General features: G+C 45.5%; 1 protein-coding gene across 2 annotated transcripts in view; it reads right to left on the reverse strand.

Annotated features, from left to right (window-relative positions):
* DPP6 (dipeptidyl peptidase like 6) overlaps positions 1 to 20,061 on the reverse strand; it is an 800,631-nt gene that overhangs the window by 200,360 nt on the left and 580,210 nt on the right. For both annotated transcript variants that reach the window (XM_007457181.1, XM_007457180.1), the window contains exon 7: positions 10,049 to 10,130. In XM_007457181.1, coding sequence (XP_007457243.1) covers positions 10,049 to 10,130 — 82 coding nt within the window. The remainder of the gene's footprint in view (positions 1 to 10,048; positions 10,131 to 20,061) is intronic.

Below are 20,061 nucleotides of genomic sequence, written 5' to 3' on the forward strand. Positions count from 1 at the left end.
GGAGTATCTGAATGTCCAGAACCTGTTCTGCATAGTGGGAAATGATGGGTTTGTCCATGGCTGCAAATGGAACTGTGGCCTCCACCCCACGTCCTAATGTCTAAAAAGGTTATTTTAACTTATAACTGCCTTGTTACATTATCTAAGGAATCTATCATTAAATGCACTCTTTCTTAATGTAGAACTCTGGTCCTGCTTTTAAATTCTATTTGATAGATTATCCTGAAATTCTCTAACCTAATATTCTCAAGGCTGATGTGGGCACCCTTCAAAATTAGATTCTTTATAAAAAAAATAATACACTGCTCCCATCACGATCGCATTAGGGAAGCCCTGATGAGGAAGAGAACATGGTTTATCTTCACAGACCTACGTGCACAACTAGGTCAGGACCGGTTTTCAACCCTGAGTCCACCTTTTTCTTAATTGCTTTTGGCTTACAAGTAAATTCTGGAAAATCCCTCCTGAGGGTTTGCAGCAGAGCCCGGGGGGAAAGGGCACATGCACAGTGCTTTGAACCCAGTGGGACTGAAGGCACCCTCGTCCCAAGGACCAACTTGCAAAAACCACCACGCTTGACCCCCGCCCGCCTTGGCTGGAACACACATCTACTGAGTGGAATTCCTAAACCTTGCCCTTGACAATACACTTTCTTTCCAATTTTTAATGACTATGTAATGTTGCTCATCCAAGAAACTTTTAGAAGTGGGTAAAATGCCCATAGTCTGGCCAGGCCCAAATAGTTATCCTTCCCCATATGCAAATATATACCAAACAGCTTATATTTAGTCCTAATCTTATTTAGTAGATGGTATATTTCCCTTGTTCCTATACAGTCTACCTGCCGCTTTTTGATGGTTGTATAATGGCTCATCCTGTCAATGTACCATACTTTACCAAATTGGTCTCCTATAAACACGTAGGATATTTCCAGCCTTTAAAATCATTATTATAGATAATAGCATTATGAATGTCTTTGTTTATATAGCTTTTGGCTTCTCTTTAACAGGGGTTTCTGTGCTAAAGTGCAGGAATGTCTTTATGACTCTTACTATATATTTTCATACTGTTTTGGGAATGAATTTTCTCTTATGCCCCCCATATTCACACAGCATGACAGAAGTTAAAAAGAATCTGCACTGAATCGTAATTTACTAATTACACTGCTTTCCTCACTTCCTCTCTAACGCCCCAAGGGCGAAGTTGCCTTTGTGTTTTGAAATCCCTGTATCTTCAGAGAACCTGCTGGTCAAAGGGAAAGGCCCTGGCAACCACTTCCCAATCATCCTGGTTCTCTGACTGTGATCATCGGGAGCTCTGCCCCATCCATTCAGGCTATTAGCTGAAAACTCAGCTTATTTACTTGCAAGTATTTTACTTGCAAGTGCAAGTATTTACTTGCAAGTGCAAGTGAATATTAAAGTGACTGAGTCCCACAGAGCCGTGAAGTGATAACACATTGCCTTAAATTTGAAGGGTACCCTTGGCAGAGCTAGTAAATCACGGACTGAACCGGCTCCATCCGTTATTTGAGGACATAAGGCGACTTCCATCCCCGGGAATTAATTTCTTGGCTGCTGTCATGGACTTCAGTGCCCATGATGAATATTTTTACAATGAATACCAAACTAATCCAAACGGATTAGAGACTTTTATAAGTTATTAATGGGGTGTCACTTCAGTCTGGTTCTCCCCATGTCTATGACATTTCATTAAATAATCTTCTCTTGCTGGAAAGAACAATCTTTCTCCCGTCGTCGGACTTGTCAACATGGATGAAACGCTCCCTGCCCACTTTGTTTTCAGAACTGGGTGAGCAGTAATGCCCTTGGGGGCTGTGACCTGGGGGAGGCAGCTCATCCATTTCTGCTCAGTTCCCTGTGGCTGCTGGTAAGGACTGGAGAACAGCGACCAGCTGGAGGTCCCGGGGCTGGGGACTCTGGTTTACAGGAGAGAGGAGGAGACAGGAGGTCCCACAGGCTTCTGGGATTCCCGCCTGCCCGCCCCGCCCCCGCTTTATTGAGATGCAACTGACATGTATCACTGGGTAAGTTTAAGGTGTACAGCACATTGATTGATACACCTCTCTACTGCAAAACGATTACCTCCTTCCACTCACTCAATTAGCATTTCATAAGTCAGACAGAAAGACAAATATTGTATGATCTCATTTATATGTAGAATCTAAAAAATCCGAACTCATGGCAACCAAGAGTGGAATGGTGGTCACCAGGGGGCAGAGGGTGGGGTGGGGGGAAGGGTGGGGAGATTATGGTCCAAGGAAACTAGCTTCCAGTTAGAGGATGAGTATGTTCTGGGCATTGACTGCCCAGGCTTCTTATTTTTTTATTTTATTTTATTTTATTTTATTTTATTTTATTTTGTAGGACATATTTTATTTATTTTTTAACATCTTTATTGGAGTATAATTGCTTTACAATGGTGTGTTAGTTTCTGCTTTATAACAAAGTGAATCAGTGATACATATACATATAAATATATCTCCATATCTCCTCCCTCTTGCATCTCCCTCCCATCCTCCCTATCCCACCCCTCTAGGTGGTCACAAAGCACCTAGCTGATCTCCCTGTGCTATGCAGCAGCTTCCCACTAGCTATCTATTTAGAGTGAAGTCAGAAAGAGAAAAACAAATACCATATGCTAACACATATATATGGAATTAAAAAAAAAATGGTTCTGAAGAACCTAGGGGCAGGACAGGAATAAAGACGCAGATGTAGAGAATGGACTCGAGGACACGGAGAGGGGGAAGAGTAAGCTGGGACAAAGAGAGAGAGTGGCATGGACTTATATATACATATACTGCCCAGGCTTCTTATGAGGAACGTATTCTCTCTGTTCCTCCAGGGATAATCCTGCGGTGGCATTAGTGCAGGGGAATTGTCACCTGATAACGGTCTTTTCTAAGGAGACACATGTTTGAAAACCTACGTGGAGCCAAAGGCTTAGAGGCATAGGAGTTGATGGTGCATCTGGCGCACGGCTTCCCTCCCCGCTACGAGTCGGAGAAGAGTCACGGAAGAGACAGCCCGTGGCCCCCCACCCAGACCCTCCGTTACAGCTGGTATCGCCCCGCTCTACCGAACGCAGCCCCACTCAACTTCCTACACATACCGGACTCTCATCTGATGAAATTCATATTTTGTCCTCATTCTCTACATTTTGGTTAAGCCACGTAATAACCCTAACAGCAAGAACAACAATAAATGCCATCCCTCAGAGGGCATTTTCTTCATACCAGGTTCCACTCCACGTACATTAAACAGATTAACTTAATCCATATGGTGACCCCTACAAGATATGCACTGTTATATCCATTTTACAGATGAGGAAACTGAGGTTTTGAGAAGTTAAGTATCTTAATCCAGACCACGCCTTTAGCACGTGAAAGCAGCAAGATCTGAATATGACCCTCTGGCTCCAATGTTTTTATTATTAATGAAATAATAACTGATAATGAATGTTTTGGTTTTGAAAACCAAAACAAACTAAATAAAACTTCCTTCTCCTTTTAAGGCTTAAGATGGGGGCCTTCAGATTCTGAGACGGATGAGGTGGTTGTGATGCTAGCTAAAGCCTTCTAGGTTCAAATCTGGGTTGGTTCCTGGACTCCCGGTGTAGTGGAAGGTGTCCTGGCTACACCTGCCCATCCTTTGAGCTCAGTGTTGCAGGGTGAGCACCACCCACTGGGCCCTTCTATCTGCACTTGGCTGTCACCCCGAGAGCTGACGTCTTCCCCACGGCTGCCAAGCTCTCTGCAGGCACCTACACCTGAGAGGGGCAAGAGGCAAATGCACTCCAATCCTCGCGTCTATTCTCTCTGCCATTTACTCCATTTGACGAAGTGCTTTCAAGAACAACCTCTTCATCTAGTATCTTATGCTGAATTATTGACATTTCAGTAGCATGAATTTTTACAACGGTAATGAGCTATTTTTAAAAATTCGTTTTCAAATTAAAAAAATAAAATCAGATAATGAATCTAGGTTAAAAATACTGGACAGAATAAACATATACCTGTCATAAGCCTTCATGCATCAAAATGCATAGCAACTGAATATAAAGCAAAAATACACAGAAAAGCAATTAAAATTTAATTAAAACACAAATATATTGGTAACCTTTATTCTGCCTATTTCAGAATTAGACTGCTGTGTTAGATCAAAAATGAGGACATACAGAAAAGAACTGAATAATACAACTTTATAGTTTTTAAATGGAAAAATACATCGTGTATATGTATCTGTAGAATGTTTACAAGAATTAATTATATACTTGGCTAAAGAAACTGTATAGGGCATGCTCTATGATTAAAATAAAGCTAGGAATAAGTAGTCTTTTAAATAGATTGAAATTATAATTAATAAAATACCTTGGATCAAAAAATAAATCACGGGCTTCCTGGTGGCGCAGTGGTTGAGAGTCCGCCTGCCGATGCAGGGGACAGGGGTTCGTACCCCGGTCCGGGAAGATCCCACATGCCATGGAGCGGCTGGGCCCGTGAGCCATGGCCGCTGAGCCTGTGCGTCCAGAGCCTGTGCTCCGCAACGGGAGAGGCCACAGCAGTGAGAGGCCCGCGTACCGCAAACAAACAAACAAACAAAAGAAATCAAATCTGAAATTACAAATGGTTTGGAAGGGAGTGAAAATGAAAATACTTCATCAAAAATTTAAGGATCATAATAAAGGTGGTATTTAGAGGAAAAAAAATAAAAATAAAAATTTGTTTTCTTCAAAGTGGGAACTCGAATGCTATGAAGTGACCCAGTGGGAGTGCAGAAACCTTCCGCCTGGATTTTCCTGAACCCTCCACTGACCCACAGAAGCATATGGTGACTCTATCTGGGAGGAAGAAGCATGAGCCAGTGCCAGCGAACAGGTGAAGTAAGACCCTCGCTTTCTTTTCTTTTTTTTTTTTTTCTGCTGGTGACATGTTAGAAAGAAAAATAACCCCTTTGATAAAATGGTGTTGTTAAGTAGGCGGGAAAACAGCACTGACACAAAAGGACTCCTTAGAAGTTGACTTTTAAAGCGTAGTTTCCTTGGAGCGGACTCAGTCCTTTAGAGTCACAGCTGTTACATCCGAGGCCTAAGGAGTGTAATCATCACTAAGGTACAGCCTGGCCCAAGACTCTGCAAAGGTGTCTCCACCAGGTAACTCGGAGAACACAGGCGTAAAGGTTTCCATGAGGAAAGCCTGCTGGAACTCGGGGAGGAAAGCCCGACGGACGTGTGGGGCTGGAGAGAATCAACAGGACAGCAGGTGACCTAGTTCACTCCTGGGAGGAGGCCCGGACTTCAGTGTCTTGGCTGAGCAGGGAGATACCCGGGAGGGCTTTGTTCCAGCAGAATCATTTTATCCAGATTGGAGGGTCCAAGAGGCTTGGGCAGCTACCGATCTCCTGCAGCTCCCGCTGTGGACAGGACACTAAGTCTAGGCGGAGTGGACAGAGACGGGGCGGGGAACATTTCTGAGGGTGACCGTGCAACACGAAGCAATCACGGTTGCCAAGAGCTGTTGACCGCGGTGACAGAGGCACCTTCCATCAGAAGCAGAAGTCGGTGAGGAAAGAACCATGCCTCCCTTCTGCAGCTCCAGGAGCTGGCAGAGGGTCCAGGACACGGGGAGTGTTCAGTAAACAGATGAGCGTCCAAACTGTGCATATACAAAAGGACTGGCCTGCCAGGTCCTTCACGTTTAGCTGGCTGACAGCCCACATCTGTCACCCCCCCGAGAGTTCTGGGGCTATGAGCAAATGCTTAGGAGTCCAGTCCCCGCTGCCCTGAGACCTTGTCAGGAGAGCTGATATCTGAACCGTTCGTGAAAAAAAGCAACTTTGTTAAACAAAGACTCCTTGACTCTCCTGGATAAATTATTCTATCCATGATTTTGCCTGGAAGAGTATCCTAGGGTCTAACAAGCCACGTCCTCGTGAAGTCAAGGTGGATCCCAACTTTGGTAAACATGCTTCACTTTGTCCTCTGGTCTCCAGGGAGACACAGAGCAGTAGCTCACTGTCATCCGTACCACAGCCTCCCGCCCTGGGCGATAATGGGTAAGTCGGCTTCCTCTTCTGAGTGGGGATGCAGAGCCCTGAGCACTCCTTAGTTTTCTTCCATTGGGCTGCCACATCCCCAACCCCATCCGCTCCCCAAGGACGGCGCCAGCCCTGTCTGCCACCAGGTTCCCTCACCAAACCCTCTGCTCGCTCTTCACTTTGCAATTCTGAAGACTTCCCGACTGGCTTATTGTTCATTTGTCCCCATCCTGGGAGCAGGCCAAGCAAAGAGAGACCAAGTGGACCTGCACAGACTCCAGCCTCAAATTCTTAACGTTGTCTAATGCTGTGCAGTCGCGATTGCAGAAGTTCCCACGTCACTTGGTTCTAAAAGAAAACATTGCTATGCGACAAATTCACCAAGTTCCCTGTGCTGGTGTGTTAGCCCGCAAGGTGCCCTGAAGAGGCCTGAACTCAAACGCCGTCAGCCGTAAACACAAGGAAGGCCACTGCAGCTGCCCTCAGTGTTTGTGTGTTTTTACTAAATGCCTCTAGCAGAGATGACATGCAAGGAAATGAAAGGATAATTTGATCATATTCTAGGTCAGCAGAGACAAAACCTCACATAAATAGACAAACACGCACGGGGGCAGGGCTTCACGAAAAGATCAAAGAACTCAGAGACGTTCTCAATTTAGGCAGAGACTCATCTGCAGAGGATACCTGGAGAATGATACAGTATGGAGAGAAATTTTGATATAGTTTATGTTTTAGTGTAAATCACTACGTATACTGACCGCATAAAGAATGGGAGAAAGGGGAAGCAAGGGGGAGGAATCTGTTCAAAGTTTTACATGTATTTTCTCACTTAATCCCATTTAATCTATCCAAATCCATTTCCCTATCTCTAGGCTTTCAGTAGATGATGTCGAATTCTGGAAACAACCTGGTTATCCGTCTTGAACAACCAAGACCACAGACCAGCACCATTTCAGAAGCGACTTTCCAGCAGACTGGAGGCCTCCCCAGGGTCAAGGTTTTCCCTCCCCTCTAACAGTGCAGGGACCAGTGTTCCTGGCAGTGTTCATGACCTACGATGTGATCGAAGGTCTAACAAAATCTACCCTAAAAGGTAAGAGCCACTAATTGGAGGCCATGTCGAAGCATTGGAGAAAATGCCTTTAAAAGCCCCTCCTGGTGCCCAGTGTCATCTTCCTGTGGTTTATGGGGTTCCCGACCCAAATGCATCGCTGAGACCCCTCCTCACAAGGAGGTGGCGATGCTGGGAAAGTTCTCTGGTGAACTTTAACCACAGCTGTGTTCTCTGCTCCCGAAGGAGAATTACTCATTGAAATTAGAGTCGATTTCCTATGGGGAGCAATATTTACTTTTTAAAATAAAATGGCAATGAGATTCGTTAGTGTTTACAAGGCCTGCCTGTGGGTTTTGAATTTTCTTTGGCAAGAGTGCCCACTGGGAGTACCGGTCAACTGGGTGCTGGTCCCAGGGGTCAGGCGTCCCCAGGTAAGGACGGCCAAGAGGGCATTTGATCCCCTAAAACATTTACTACCTGGCCCCTTACGGAAAAAGTTTGCTGACCCCTGCTCCAAGCTATAGGATATTTTCTCAGCGATGAGCTGTACTGCCTACTAGACTCAGTACAAGAACAGTATAATAAAAACTGCAAAATTAAAAAAGTTTAAAAACTCAAAAATTCCACGAGCACATGAGTACTTCTGGTTCTAAGCTCAAACATCAGCAATTACCACTTAGCCGAACCTTTACTTCCTTGAAGCAGAAGGAAGCTGAACTTCCCTCCCCGTTAGTAACATCCTACACGTACACGCAGATTCTGGCTATTTGTGTCCATCCAATTATTTCACGTTTAAGTGGTTGAGGACCACAAGAATGTATCAGCTGATTATTAACCCGTCCATTCATGCATTCACTTTTGACCTCAACAGATATTTCCTCAGCGCCAGGTGTTGAGCTAGGCACTCAGAACACACAGACGAAAAGTGCTTGAGGCTTAGACCAAAGGCCACCTCACCGCGGAGAGATGTGTGGGCAGGAAACTGTGTGATAGGAGATCGCACGGTGACACGTGGGCGCCGGAGGTGCCACCCGGCCGTGCGGGCAGGGGAGCTTTCTCAGAGAAGGTGATGCCTGGTTATGCTGCTGGTTATTCTTTAAGAGATGAATATACTAACTTCTGTAACCACTTAACCCAGCCCCGTCCACTGGGCAGCCTGGCATGAGTGTAAAGTCAGTTGTCCAGGAGGCGGCGGTGGCTTCAGGCAGGGGAGGGACTGGGCAATGAGTAAGCTGCCCAGAGAATGATCAGCCCAGGGCCCCGGCTGCCCCGCATTCCAGACAGAATCCTAAGGCGTGTGTGTGTGCGTGTGCATGCATGCAATACACACCACCTCCTCTTGCAGCTGTGGCTTGATTTTTCCTTACATTGCAAGCCCTTTCCAGAAGGCAGGCCTAGGGGGCACGACCTTGTTATAGCATCCGGCCTCCCCCGCCGGCCCACGTGGGTCTGCAGGTTTAGTGAGAATCACTGCGCAGGCAGGAAGACATCCCGACAATGCCCGGGTCCTGGTGTTCTTTTCCGGATGACGATAAAACGGCTGGACCATGGCCACTCAGTAAGGTGCCCATTCCCCGTGCCCGCCCCCGCCCCGAGTGGTGCCGTGGGCCCCCAAAGGACCAAGGAGAAAGGGGAGAGCCCTCTACGGAGGTGCAGTGCCACGTTTACAGAATGACTCGACGGATGTGGGAAAGATCTGCTTCCCAGAAACGTTCTCCGTCGTTGATTTTCAGAGGGACTCAGCTGGCAGAGATCAGTCACGTGCGTCCTCAACACTTAGGTCTCCTACAGTCTCCTGTGGACTTGCAGTGTTTCCTTGGCTAAGAGTTAGCGCCACCTCTGCTCACGAAGTGCGCAGCACCAGGAACACTGGGGTAACAGATAAAGCAGCCTCGTGGCCGATACCCTCCTGTTGCTGCAAATCAGTGTGAGGCAATGGAATTAATACGAAACCAAGAAAAAATAATTGTACTACTGGGGAAAGTAGGACTGTTTTAATTCCTAAGACAGTAGGCAGCCTATCCAATAGAATCTTGCCCCAAGATTTTAAAAAATGATCATTTTCTGCGCTTTTTCTGGGAAAAGAAAGCTTTTAAAATGCAGCTTTGTTAATCAGCTTAGAGATGTAGAAGAAAATGGTGACATGATCAGCCACCATGTCACCTGATCTTCAAACTGCAGACACTTTCTGCAACCTCCTGTAACGGAACTGACAACTATCATCCAGTTTTAGACAAATGTAACGCTGGAGTTGGGACAAACCTGCAAGGTCATCTCATCCAGATTTTTCACTCAGTAGCTGGGCCAGGTGACAGCAGCCTGGCAGCTAGTTTGCAAACACCCAGGGTTAGAAACTTTGTCTTCTAACCGGTTGTTCAGACCCCTTTTCACTACACCATCCTGGCCATTCAGTTTCTTGAAACATCTTAGTTTTGCCAGTTTGAGTGGGAATCCATGTAACGCAGAGAGGGCCACACTAGCTGTGGAGGATTCTGCAGATGCTACTTGCAGGGAGCATGGCTCTACCATGGCCAGCACATCTACTTTTCTCATAAAACCTGCCAAAGAAAAGAGCCAGAGCTCCAAGAACAAAGCAGAAGAACCTTTCATGACTCCATGATTCTGATCGTTCCCATCTGCGGCCCTCTGACGAGGTGTATCTCAGATTCACAGGACGTCTATAGTCCATACACACACAGCTCCAGTCAGGGACTGCTTTAAGGATAAAGGGTACCAGAACTAAGGCATATGCTCTCCCAATTTCAAGACGGTTCTCAAGCAAAAGAAATGGCCATTTACGTATGCAGATGTTCTGGGGGACTTTTTCAAAACTTAAGTTCACACAAACACAGATTCTGAGTATAGTGAGATACATTCAGTGTATAAAACGGAAACTTCAATGCAGAAAGCTGGTCACTGAAAGCGACTCACTTACCAGCTGTTGACCCTTGGGGCCCCATCCTGCATACTGAAGTTTTGCGTTGCTGACTTCTGGTGGATCTAGACTTTGAGGATCCCTGAAAGAAAAAAAACAAGCAAAGAAAAATGGTGGGAAACAAGCATTTAAGATGCTGTACTATTATCCTCCAGCTGAAACTTACTCCTTTTTCTTCCACTGAATCAATTTCAGGAGCTTGTGTTATTAAATAAAATGTCTCATTTCAGCCTCCATTAGATTTCTTCAGATAAATAGATAGATATATTATATATATATATCTGTATTATATATTTATATATGCATATAAAATTTACATGAACCTGCAATAGGTCCATCACTGCTTAACTTCAATAGTAAATATTCATCAAGAGAGAACATGCAGAGAGGTCTGTAGATCAGCTTTTAAAATATCCATAATAGTCAAAATTAAAAATGTAAATGCATAGCTATGCAGTAATAAATCCCCACAACTTATATTTCCATCTTTGGCTTTCCTGGCAGATAGGTTTTTTCCCAAGCATAATGCCAGGTCATTCTAACCTTTTAAAACCGGTGGTCTCAGGACAGAGTCCACCCTTTGGTTTGTGTTGATAAGAAGGGAGGGAGGGAGGGAGGGACAGAGAGACACTGAGGTGAGAAGGAGTGAGAGGAAGCATGCGAGAAGGATTTTTTTCTTTCAAACATCACTTACATTTTTCATTCTTAATTTATTGATATGCAAAACACCATGCTAAAACAAATCCTGTCTATGTACTTAAATAAAGGTCATGATGAATAAAAGTCATAATAAAAAGAAAACAACACTTTTGTAGATATTACGTATTTCAGCATATTTTGTAGCTACCACTGTGTCCACGTGTAGGAAAGACTGACGTCTGTGTTTCTTTCAGATGCTGCCTCTCCCTGTGTCCTGCTGGATAGGCCAGACTCTGTCAGGGGAGCTCCCTACCACCCGGCTATGGTGCTTCTTGTGCAGAAGACACAGCTATGAATGTGCTCATTCATCTACAGAGAGACTAGGGTTGAGTGGTCTTTGGTGAATTTTAAAGACGGTGAATTCTAGGAGTTGCTTGAACCAAGACGAAGCAAGAAGGGAACGGAGGTAAAATGGGTAAAGGATGTGCTGATTCAGAGCTTGAATCAGTAGAAAATTCTCAAGTAAATGCTTAACAATAGTATCAGGGCAAAGCAGAATACATTTCAGAGTAGAAAGTGTCAGGGAAGACAAGATGGTCTGCAAAGCCCCAGGGTAGTTTTAGATGGCATGGAGATGGGTCTGGAGAAACCAGGGAAGCCTGAGGGTGGGTGATAAGGTACGGAGTAAGGGGTGACCATGACAAGAGGAGCTGGCTGGGAAGGCTGGTCCCCAGGCAGTTAGAAGAGGAAGGGCGTCTAACATTCCAGCTTCCAAATGATTTTAACAAATCCTACCATTTGTATGTTTTTAATATTTCAAAGTATTTTTGAAAACATAGGTGATTTCCTCTCTAACCCTGTGGAGGGAAAGGCTTTCTAAGGATGAGTCAAAATCCAGAAGTGATAAAATAAAAGAGGGGTAAACTTACATAAAAATTAAAAATTTTTTGCATGACAAAAACCCCACAAACAATAGAAAATTGGAAGAAAATATTAATAACAAATAACATGGGAAAATGGCTAATATCCCTATCACATAAATAACTCTTAAAATATGGAGGTTATAAAAGACCAAAACAAAAAAATAAGAAAAACACATGAACAGATAATTCACAAATATAGAAAAATGGTCCTCAAATGTATTAAAAAGTACTCCAACTGAAACTACACTGATATCATTTCTCACCTATACATCCACACACATACATACAGATAGATCCAAAATCCAGATATGTGAGTCCACAGGTTAGTACACATACATACATGTCCTTGCTCTGTTCACAGAGAAGACCAGATCCAATAACCACCAGTAACAACGAGCCCACCCAGTGGGCTCATATGTTGCTCTCTCAGCACCGCCTTCCAATTAAAAAATAAATAAATAAAACAGTGCTCCTAGGAGAAGAAATTTATCCAGGCTAGAACAAGAAAAATGCAGGATGAGTCTGGAACATCTTATGGGCCAGCAAGTAAGGAAATACTCAAAAAAGGTAGAGCTTGTTAACAGAAGGCAGAACCTCACTTACAGGGATCTCTCACGGCCAAAGTTGGAATAATGTGAGCAAAAAAAATAATGATAATACTGGATTAACCCATAGAATAAAACAAATATCCATGAATCCTTACTAATATAAATAAATAATCCAATATATAACTAAGTGGGAGAGGAGAGCCAACTCTTCCTCACAAGAGGATTCCAATCAATCAATCAATTCCAATCAATTCCAAGGGGAGAAGGTCGGAGCATCACCCTTGGACGGACACCACAGTGATGACGCCTGCAGACAAGATCCACCGACAGATGCTGAAATCGGTGGGTGAAAGTCTGAAGAGAAAAACAAGATCTGCACAGTTGCAGGGTACTTAGCAACCACAAAGGGGAAGATGGCAACTGTGCAGGGAGAAGCCTGGCAGACAGCAACTCAACCCGGAGATCCGCTCAACACCCCCAGAAGCGAAACACATCAACATCACGAACCTTTAGCAGGATGCACTGAGACACGACATCCTACATATGGTATCGTCCCCGGCAAACCCCGGCAACGATTCCCGGAGAATGAAAACAGAATCTGGGTAATAAGTCTAACCTTTTCTTCCTCTGTGCTTAGTCTAGTTCCACTTGCTCACAGGGGGTCGTGTGCGGAGGCCTCGCCCGCTCAGACCAGAGTTTCTGACGCAAAACGGCTGCTCCCGACACCTCTGCTCAGGGGCCTGTGCACGGACGCCGCTCACAACCCCGTGATTCAAGATGGCGGCAGCGGGCCGTGTGCAGAACCGCTGCGCCCGGCACTTTGCGATCTGGAGCGTGAGCGGCGCGGCTGCCCCGCCCCCGAGAACCCCGCCCCCTCCCCCGTCCACACCCTCTAGAGCAGCCCCGCCCCGGCCTGGCGGCAGAGAGCGCGTGCTCTAGAGCCCAAGCCAGCCTTCGCTCAGAGAGCAAAGCTTCCCTCTGCCTCTGAACTGAGCTCCGTCCCCTTCTGCTGGCTCCATGGGCAGGAGATCCTTGGCTGGGGACTGACTCGGGAGGGTTGGGTACTGGCTCCAGCGACACCACGCAGGAGACCCCTGTTGGGGACCAACTTGGGTGGCTCGGTAACAGTATTCTTGCCAAAAATGCATCGCCTTACTCCAATCATGAGAAAACTTCAGACAGACCCAAATGGAGGCGCTCACCAAAACAGCTGACCAGTGATCTTCAAAAGTGATCTTTCTTTCCACGAAAGACAAGGAAAGACTGAGGAAACGTCATAGCCTGGAGGGGACTGAGGGGAAATAACATCTACAGGAATGTGGGATCCTGAGACAGAAAAAGGACACTGGTAGAAAAACTGGTCAAATGCAAATAAGGTCTGTAATTGAGTGAATAATAGTGTACCAATGTTAATTTTCTGTTCTTGTGGTTATAAAATACACTGACAGTAGGAGAAGTGGGTTGAGGAATAGAAGAGAATTCTTTGTACTATTTTTGCAACTTTTCTTCACCCAAAATTCTTCAAAATAGAAAGCTAAAAAATTCCAAAGAATTTTAATAGCTTATGTCTCATTGGTCATAAACATTATTATAGGAAATGAAGAACAGAGAATTCCCCTCCCAACATACTGTAATCTCGATATTGAATTGAAAAAAAAAATTACTTCCATATCTAGACAGTATCAGCACTCAACACACACATTTGCATAAGCAAATAAGTAAGGATGGAGGGGTTATGGGGGTGGCCCTGAGTAAAAGACCTTTTGCAGGTTTGAAGGTCTAATGAATTCACCTGGCCTGGGTTGATTTAGAATTTTCCAAGCACAGAGGACAGGGTAAGAGATCAGAAAGGAACAGCCTTACTTAGTATTGAAATTCAGTTTGTTAGATTATGGTTTCTGGCAGGTGTCTAGGATATTCAGGAACAGCAGACTAACTTCTCTTTAATCTAACGAGCGTCAATTTCCATAAATGCTACCTGGAAACGGTACCTCCAGTGGATCAAGTGTCTCAGAAGGTTGGGTGAGCACCCGGCCATGCACACCTTCCAGCTTTATGACCTCTGTTCCCCTGCACACAGGAGACCTTTACACCCTCTCTGGAGACAATGCACATTTCCCTCTGCTCATCACCGATACATCAGACGAGTGTCCCCAGCGCGGAGGCAGCACAGTAACAGGAAGAACCACAGACTGGGGATCAGGAGTCTAGCAGCCGAGTGCCAGCTTCCCGAGGCACAGAGCATGCGCCGGGGCTGATCACACATGACCACAGATCACATGACTCAATAGTATACTGTATTACATTATAGATACTGAAACCAGGTAGCACAGCGCTTACCTAGTAGATATTTGAAAAATACCCGTTTGTTTACTCATGGGTAAACTGGTAAATATTCAAGTCAACCACGCACCACTATCTAGGCGTAATTCTAACCAGAGGCACAGTCATCTACCATCTATAGGGACAAATTTACTCCACAGAACCCAGCAAGCCAGCGCATGTCCTACGCTTCTGTATCAGATGGGAACTTGGGTATAGAGAAGTCAGCTCTCAACCATGTCTTCCTCATTTGTTTCTATGAAATAAGCCTGTATTTTTGCATCTGCCTGAGACTGTGTCGGATTATTTTGCTTTCATGTTAAAAGTGCCTTTCAGCCTTATCTCTTCCAACTCCCCCTCCAATGATCCACTTGATGGTCGTTCATCCTCTGCTCAAATCTCCCACTGAATGGCTCTCCTCTCACAAGCCTAGCAAACACCCAACTTGGCTTTATGTTCAGTCTACCTCCTTCATAGACCACTGGAAGCAGCAGAGAAAAGCACGGAGCCAGCTGGAGTCTCCAACCCTTCCCGTCATCGCCCTTACAACCAAGTCTTGGGTGGGCATGTTCTTCTCAACAACAACTCCACTCTTCTGCTGCTCTCTTCACATCCCCTTTTATCTACTGCCTCTGAGCAGAGGCCCACCTGTGGGGCAGACAGGAAGGGGCCCCCGGTGCTGATCACCTTCCAGGAAGAACCTGCGGCTCGGCTCCCAGCTGCACACATCAGGAGTCGGCTTCAGCTTTCAAGCCAGGCCACGCTCACCTTGGGCAGCCCCCGGCCCACGATCGATCGTGGCCGGGGCACTGGAGCCTGATACTTTCACCCAGTGCAGGGTCCTCGACGGGCAGTCTTTGCTCTGAGCTCCCCACTGGGTTGTCCCAGGTAGTCAGACATGCAGGAGTCTGAGGCCCAATCTGGCGGCTTCTCCTTTTCCCAGCCTTGCAGCTGCCATGTTTGCCTTGCGGCCTGAAGCTTTTTCCTCCCAATCCTGCTGCTGCCCTTTGGTCTTTCATAGGCCCCACTCTTAATGTAGGTTCAGCCTTTGCTTCCAGGAAGGCTCAGCTGGCACCCCAGCTCCCTGCTACCAGAAGCAGGGGCGTCCCCTCTGCCCACACATGTAGGTACCCGTCCATCCTCACTCCAGCGTCCGAGGATGAGGCATCCCCTCTCCTGTCTAAGCCAGCTCCTCCTCTGTACCTCCTTTTCCGTTCCAGCCTAGAACCATCAAATCCTTCCCTTCCCACTTACCTTCTTGGTAAACCTTTATTATTTATTTTTATTAGTTATTAGTTGTTTTTGAAAATTAACACTTATTTTCCAGGGTAGTTGTAGGTTTACAGGAAAACTGAGCAGGAACTACAGAGTTCCCATATGTCCCCTCTCTCCTGGCATCAGTTTCCTGAATTATGAACTTCTTGCACTAGTGTGGTACATCTGTGACAACTGATGCACCAATATCAATACACGATTATTAACTAAATTCTATAGTTTACATTAGGGTTCACTCTCGGCCTCGTGTACTCTGTGGGTCTTGACAGATGTACAATGTCATGTATCCACAGTCACAGGGTCAGGAGAGTCTCACTGCTGTACGAATCCCCTGTGCTCCACCTACTCATCCTTCCCCCTGCCCCCCACAGCCCCTGGAAATCACTGAATTTTTTTTTTTACCGTCTCCATAGTTTTGCCTTTTCTAGAATGTCATTGAGTTGGAATCATACAGAGTGTAGCCTCTTCAGATTGGCTTCTTTCACTTAGCAATATGCATTTAAGGTTCCCCGGGGTGTTTTTGTAGATAACTTTTTAAAAATTTTTATTTTATTAAAGTATAGTTGATATACAATGTCGTGTTAATTTCTGCTGTATAGCAAAGTGATTCAGTTATACATACATATACATTTTCTTTTTCGTGTTCTTTTCTCTAATGGTTTATCACAGGATACTGTGCCCTGTGCTCTACAGTAGGGCCTTGTTGTTTATCCGTCCTACAGATAATAGTTCCCATCTGCTCATCCCAAACTCCCAATCCTCCCTCCCCCACTCCACCCGCCTTGGCAACCACAAGTCTGTTCTCTATGTCTGTGAGTCTGTTTCTGTTTCACAGATATGTTCATTTGTGTCATATCTGAGATTCCACATGTAAGTGATATCCTATGGTATTTGTCTTTCTCTGTCTGACTTCACTTAGTATGATAGCCTCTAGGTCCATCCATGTTGCTGCAAATGGCACTATTTCATTCTCTTTTATGGCTGAGTAATATTCCACTGTATATATACACCACATCTTCTTTATCCATTTATCTGTCAGTGGACATTTGGGCTGCTTCCATGTCTTGGCAATTGTGAATAGCACTGCTATGAACGTAGGGGTGCATGTGTCTTTTCAAATTATAATTTTTGTCCGGATATATGCCCAGGAGTGGGATTGCTGGATCCTATGGTAGCTCTATTTTCAGTTTTCTGAGGACCCTCCATACTGTTCTCCACAGTGGCTGCAGCGGCGTACACTCCCGCCCAGGATAGGAGCTCCCTCTTCCGTGGAGTCACGTTTGTGCAGCCCCAGCCTCCCCAGGACTTTCTCCGTCTGCACTTCCTACCTTCACCCTCTCCTCCTTCCTACTCCTTTCCACGGGGCCACCTTCCCATCTCGGTACAGAAGGCGCGTAACGCAGGGACAAACAAAACACACCTAACCTGACGCAGCATCTCCATCCACTTACGAGCCACCCCCTTGCCTTCTCTTCCGGACCTCAGTGAGCAGTAGGTCCCATTCGGGGCCGTTTTCTGGCCTCCGACCCCATCCTCAACCTAGTGGAACGTGGCTTCCATCTCACTGTGGGGCTGAAGCTGCTCTTGAGATCTCCCATCACCATCGAGTTGCCAAATTCTCCTTCTGTGGCCTCTTTTTCCTCTGCCTCTACCCCTTCAGAGTGAGTGTCCTGGGTTCCACCAGCCGCACCTTTTCCCCCCGTTCCACACTCCCCACGCTGGTGATTCCTTCACGGTCAACCTCAGTTCCTACTCTGAGGAGCACCAACGCTGCACCCCAGCCCGGGTCTCCCCCCCAAACCTCAGACGGCGTACAGGGTGTCTGCACACAGACACGCCACTAGTCCTCAGCGCTGACACGAGTGAAACGAAGCCCCTTCTGCCCCCTCCTCTGGTGCTGACACCACAGTCCCCCCAGTCATGCAAACTAGGAACCTGCTGCAGGCATCTCAGAGGTCAAGTAGCCAAAGCTATATGTTTGTGGGTCAAATTCTGTCCCCACGAAAGATATACTGAGTCCTGACACACAGTACCTGTGAATAAGACCTTATTTGCAAATAGGGTCTTGGCAGCTGTCATCACATTAAAATAAGGTCATTCTTGAAAAGGAGGGGAGGCTAACCCAAATTCAGCAGCTGGAGTCTTCATAAGAAGAAGAAAAGACACAGAGGGAGAGGCCACGTGATGATGGAAGCAGAGATCAGGGCGATGCGCCCAAAGCCAGGAGCACCGAGGACTGAGTGCATCCTCCAGAAGCTGGAGGAGGTGACACCTACAGGTGTCAGAGGGAGCGTGACCTCGCTGACACCCTGATTTCAGACCTCTGGCTTCCAAAACTGGGAGAAAATAAATTTCTGTTGTTTTAAGCCACTCGGTTTGTGGTAATTTGTTATTGTAGCCCCAGGAAACTAACAACCTTTCATTTCCCAGGGAAACTGAAGCCCTGAGTCGTAAGTGATTTGCTCAAGGACACAGAGCTGATCAACTTTTGTTTGAAGATTAATCTCCTGTTTTGGTCAAAGGGAAAAAAATTCTCCAACTGACTGAGGAACAAAGTAGAAAGACCCTCAGAGAGGAGACCAAAGTAAACCCAACGAAGCTTTATCTGCTGGCCTCTGGCTGTGCTTTCATATGGCTCCCTGTGGAGGAAGCTTCTCCATCAGAGGGGCCTGGATGCCGACTTCACACATGGAGGACCACTCGCAGCGCTCTCTGCCTGGAGCACAAGACCTGGTTCACTGTCATCAAATGATTTTCCATCATGAACTGGATTATTCTGAAGGGTGTGTGTGTGTGTGTGTCAGAGAGAGAGAGAGAGAGAGAGAGAGAGAGAGAGAGAAAGAGAGAGAAAGAGAAAATAAGAAAGAAAATGCATGAAGCTATGTATTTATTTTGGGGTTGGTTGGTGCCCTCCCCCCATTTTTCTGTCTTTTTATTTACTTATTTATTTTAAAGAATCTATGGTAAGCTCTGTGATGAATCATCTCCAGGGTGAAGATGGATCGGGAAAAAAAAATGATTAAGGAAGAATAAAATTGTCTGGACTTATTACATCTCAAAATAATCATGCAATCAGTTCTGATTTTGCCTATTTGAGCAAGAAATGAAATAGGGCATAAATCATGATGAATTTTGAAAAGTAAATTAAGGTAGTGAAGTTTACTCATTTATCTTCTGAGGCTAGTTCAGGGGATCGAAAAGCTTCCCCCCAAAAAAACAGCATTTGGAAAAGAAAAGCAAAAAATTACTTTTTTGGCTCCTAAACTTTCATGGTGAAAGACATCAAAAAATAGAATTTTCTTTTTTTTTTTTTGGCCGCACTGAGCAGCATGCGGGATCTTAGTTCCCCAACCAGGGATTGAACCCGTGCCCCACTGCAGTGGAGCGTGGAGTCTTAACCACTGGGCCACCAGGGAGGTCCCCCAAAATAGCATTTTCAATATTAAATGATAAGTGTCCTCTGAGTCTTCCTATGTGCTTTGCATGGTGGGTAATATAAAAATATGAGATACACTCCTAGTCCTGGAATAGTGTCTGACACATTGTAGATATCCATATGTATTGACTGAATAATGAATGGATGGATGGATGAACAAATGGGATCTAGTCTAATCACCATTGTTGATGGTCAGTAATACTGTAAGCTGATACAGCACTTAAAGATTTGCATTATCATTTTTTTTATGTATATCTTAAATTACACAGTTAAATTCTTGAGGGCAGGAATCCTTATAGGCAAAAACCCTTCCTGATTGGCCAACATTTGAGTACATAACCTACTATTCATTTTAAGATGTTTCTATGTCTATGGTGTATCAGAAGTTCCTTTCCTCGTGAAATATCTGGATATAGAAGTTTTGAGGCAGAGATGCTCTACCCACAGAAAGACTGACTCGGGGGAGGCTTGCTCTGAAATATTCATGATGTATCCCCCACCCCATCTACAGGGATACTTTAACATACATGGTCACAAATACAAGTACTAAAGGAAGTCACACAGAAAGATTTTTTTTTTTAATAAAAGGGGACTTGTGTCTTATTTGTCACTGTATACCCAGTGTCTAGACCTGTTCAAGGAGGAGGTGGGGAGGGGTGGAGAGGGGTCTGGAGCCTTAGCCAAGTCTTGAAGTGTATTCTGGGGGTGAGGAAGCATTCTACAACTGATGGAGGTGATGGCTGCACAACTCTGGGAATACACAAAATACCACTGAATCATACAATTTACATGGATGAGTTGTATAGTATGTGAGTTACAGCTCAATAAAGCTGGGACAGGAAGTGGGAAGGGGAGGAGGGGGAGGAGGGG

This window comes from Lipotes vexillifer, unplaced genomic scaffold, assembly GCF_000442215.2.
Source record: "Lipotes vexillifer unplaced genomic scaffold, Lipotes_vexillifer_v1.1 scaffold944, whole genome shotgun sequence".
NCBI classification, from domain to species: domain Eukaryota; kingdom Metazoa; phylum Chordata; class Mammalia; order Artiodactyla; family Lipotidae; genus Lipotes; species Lipotes vexillifer.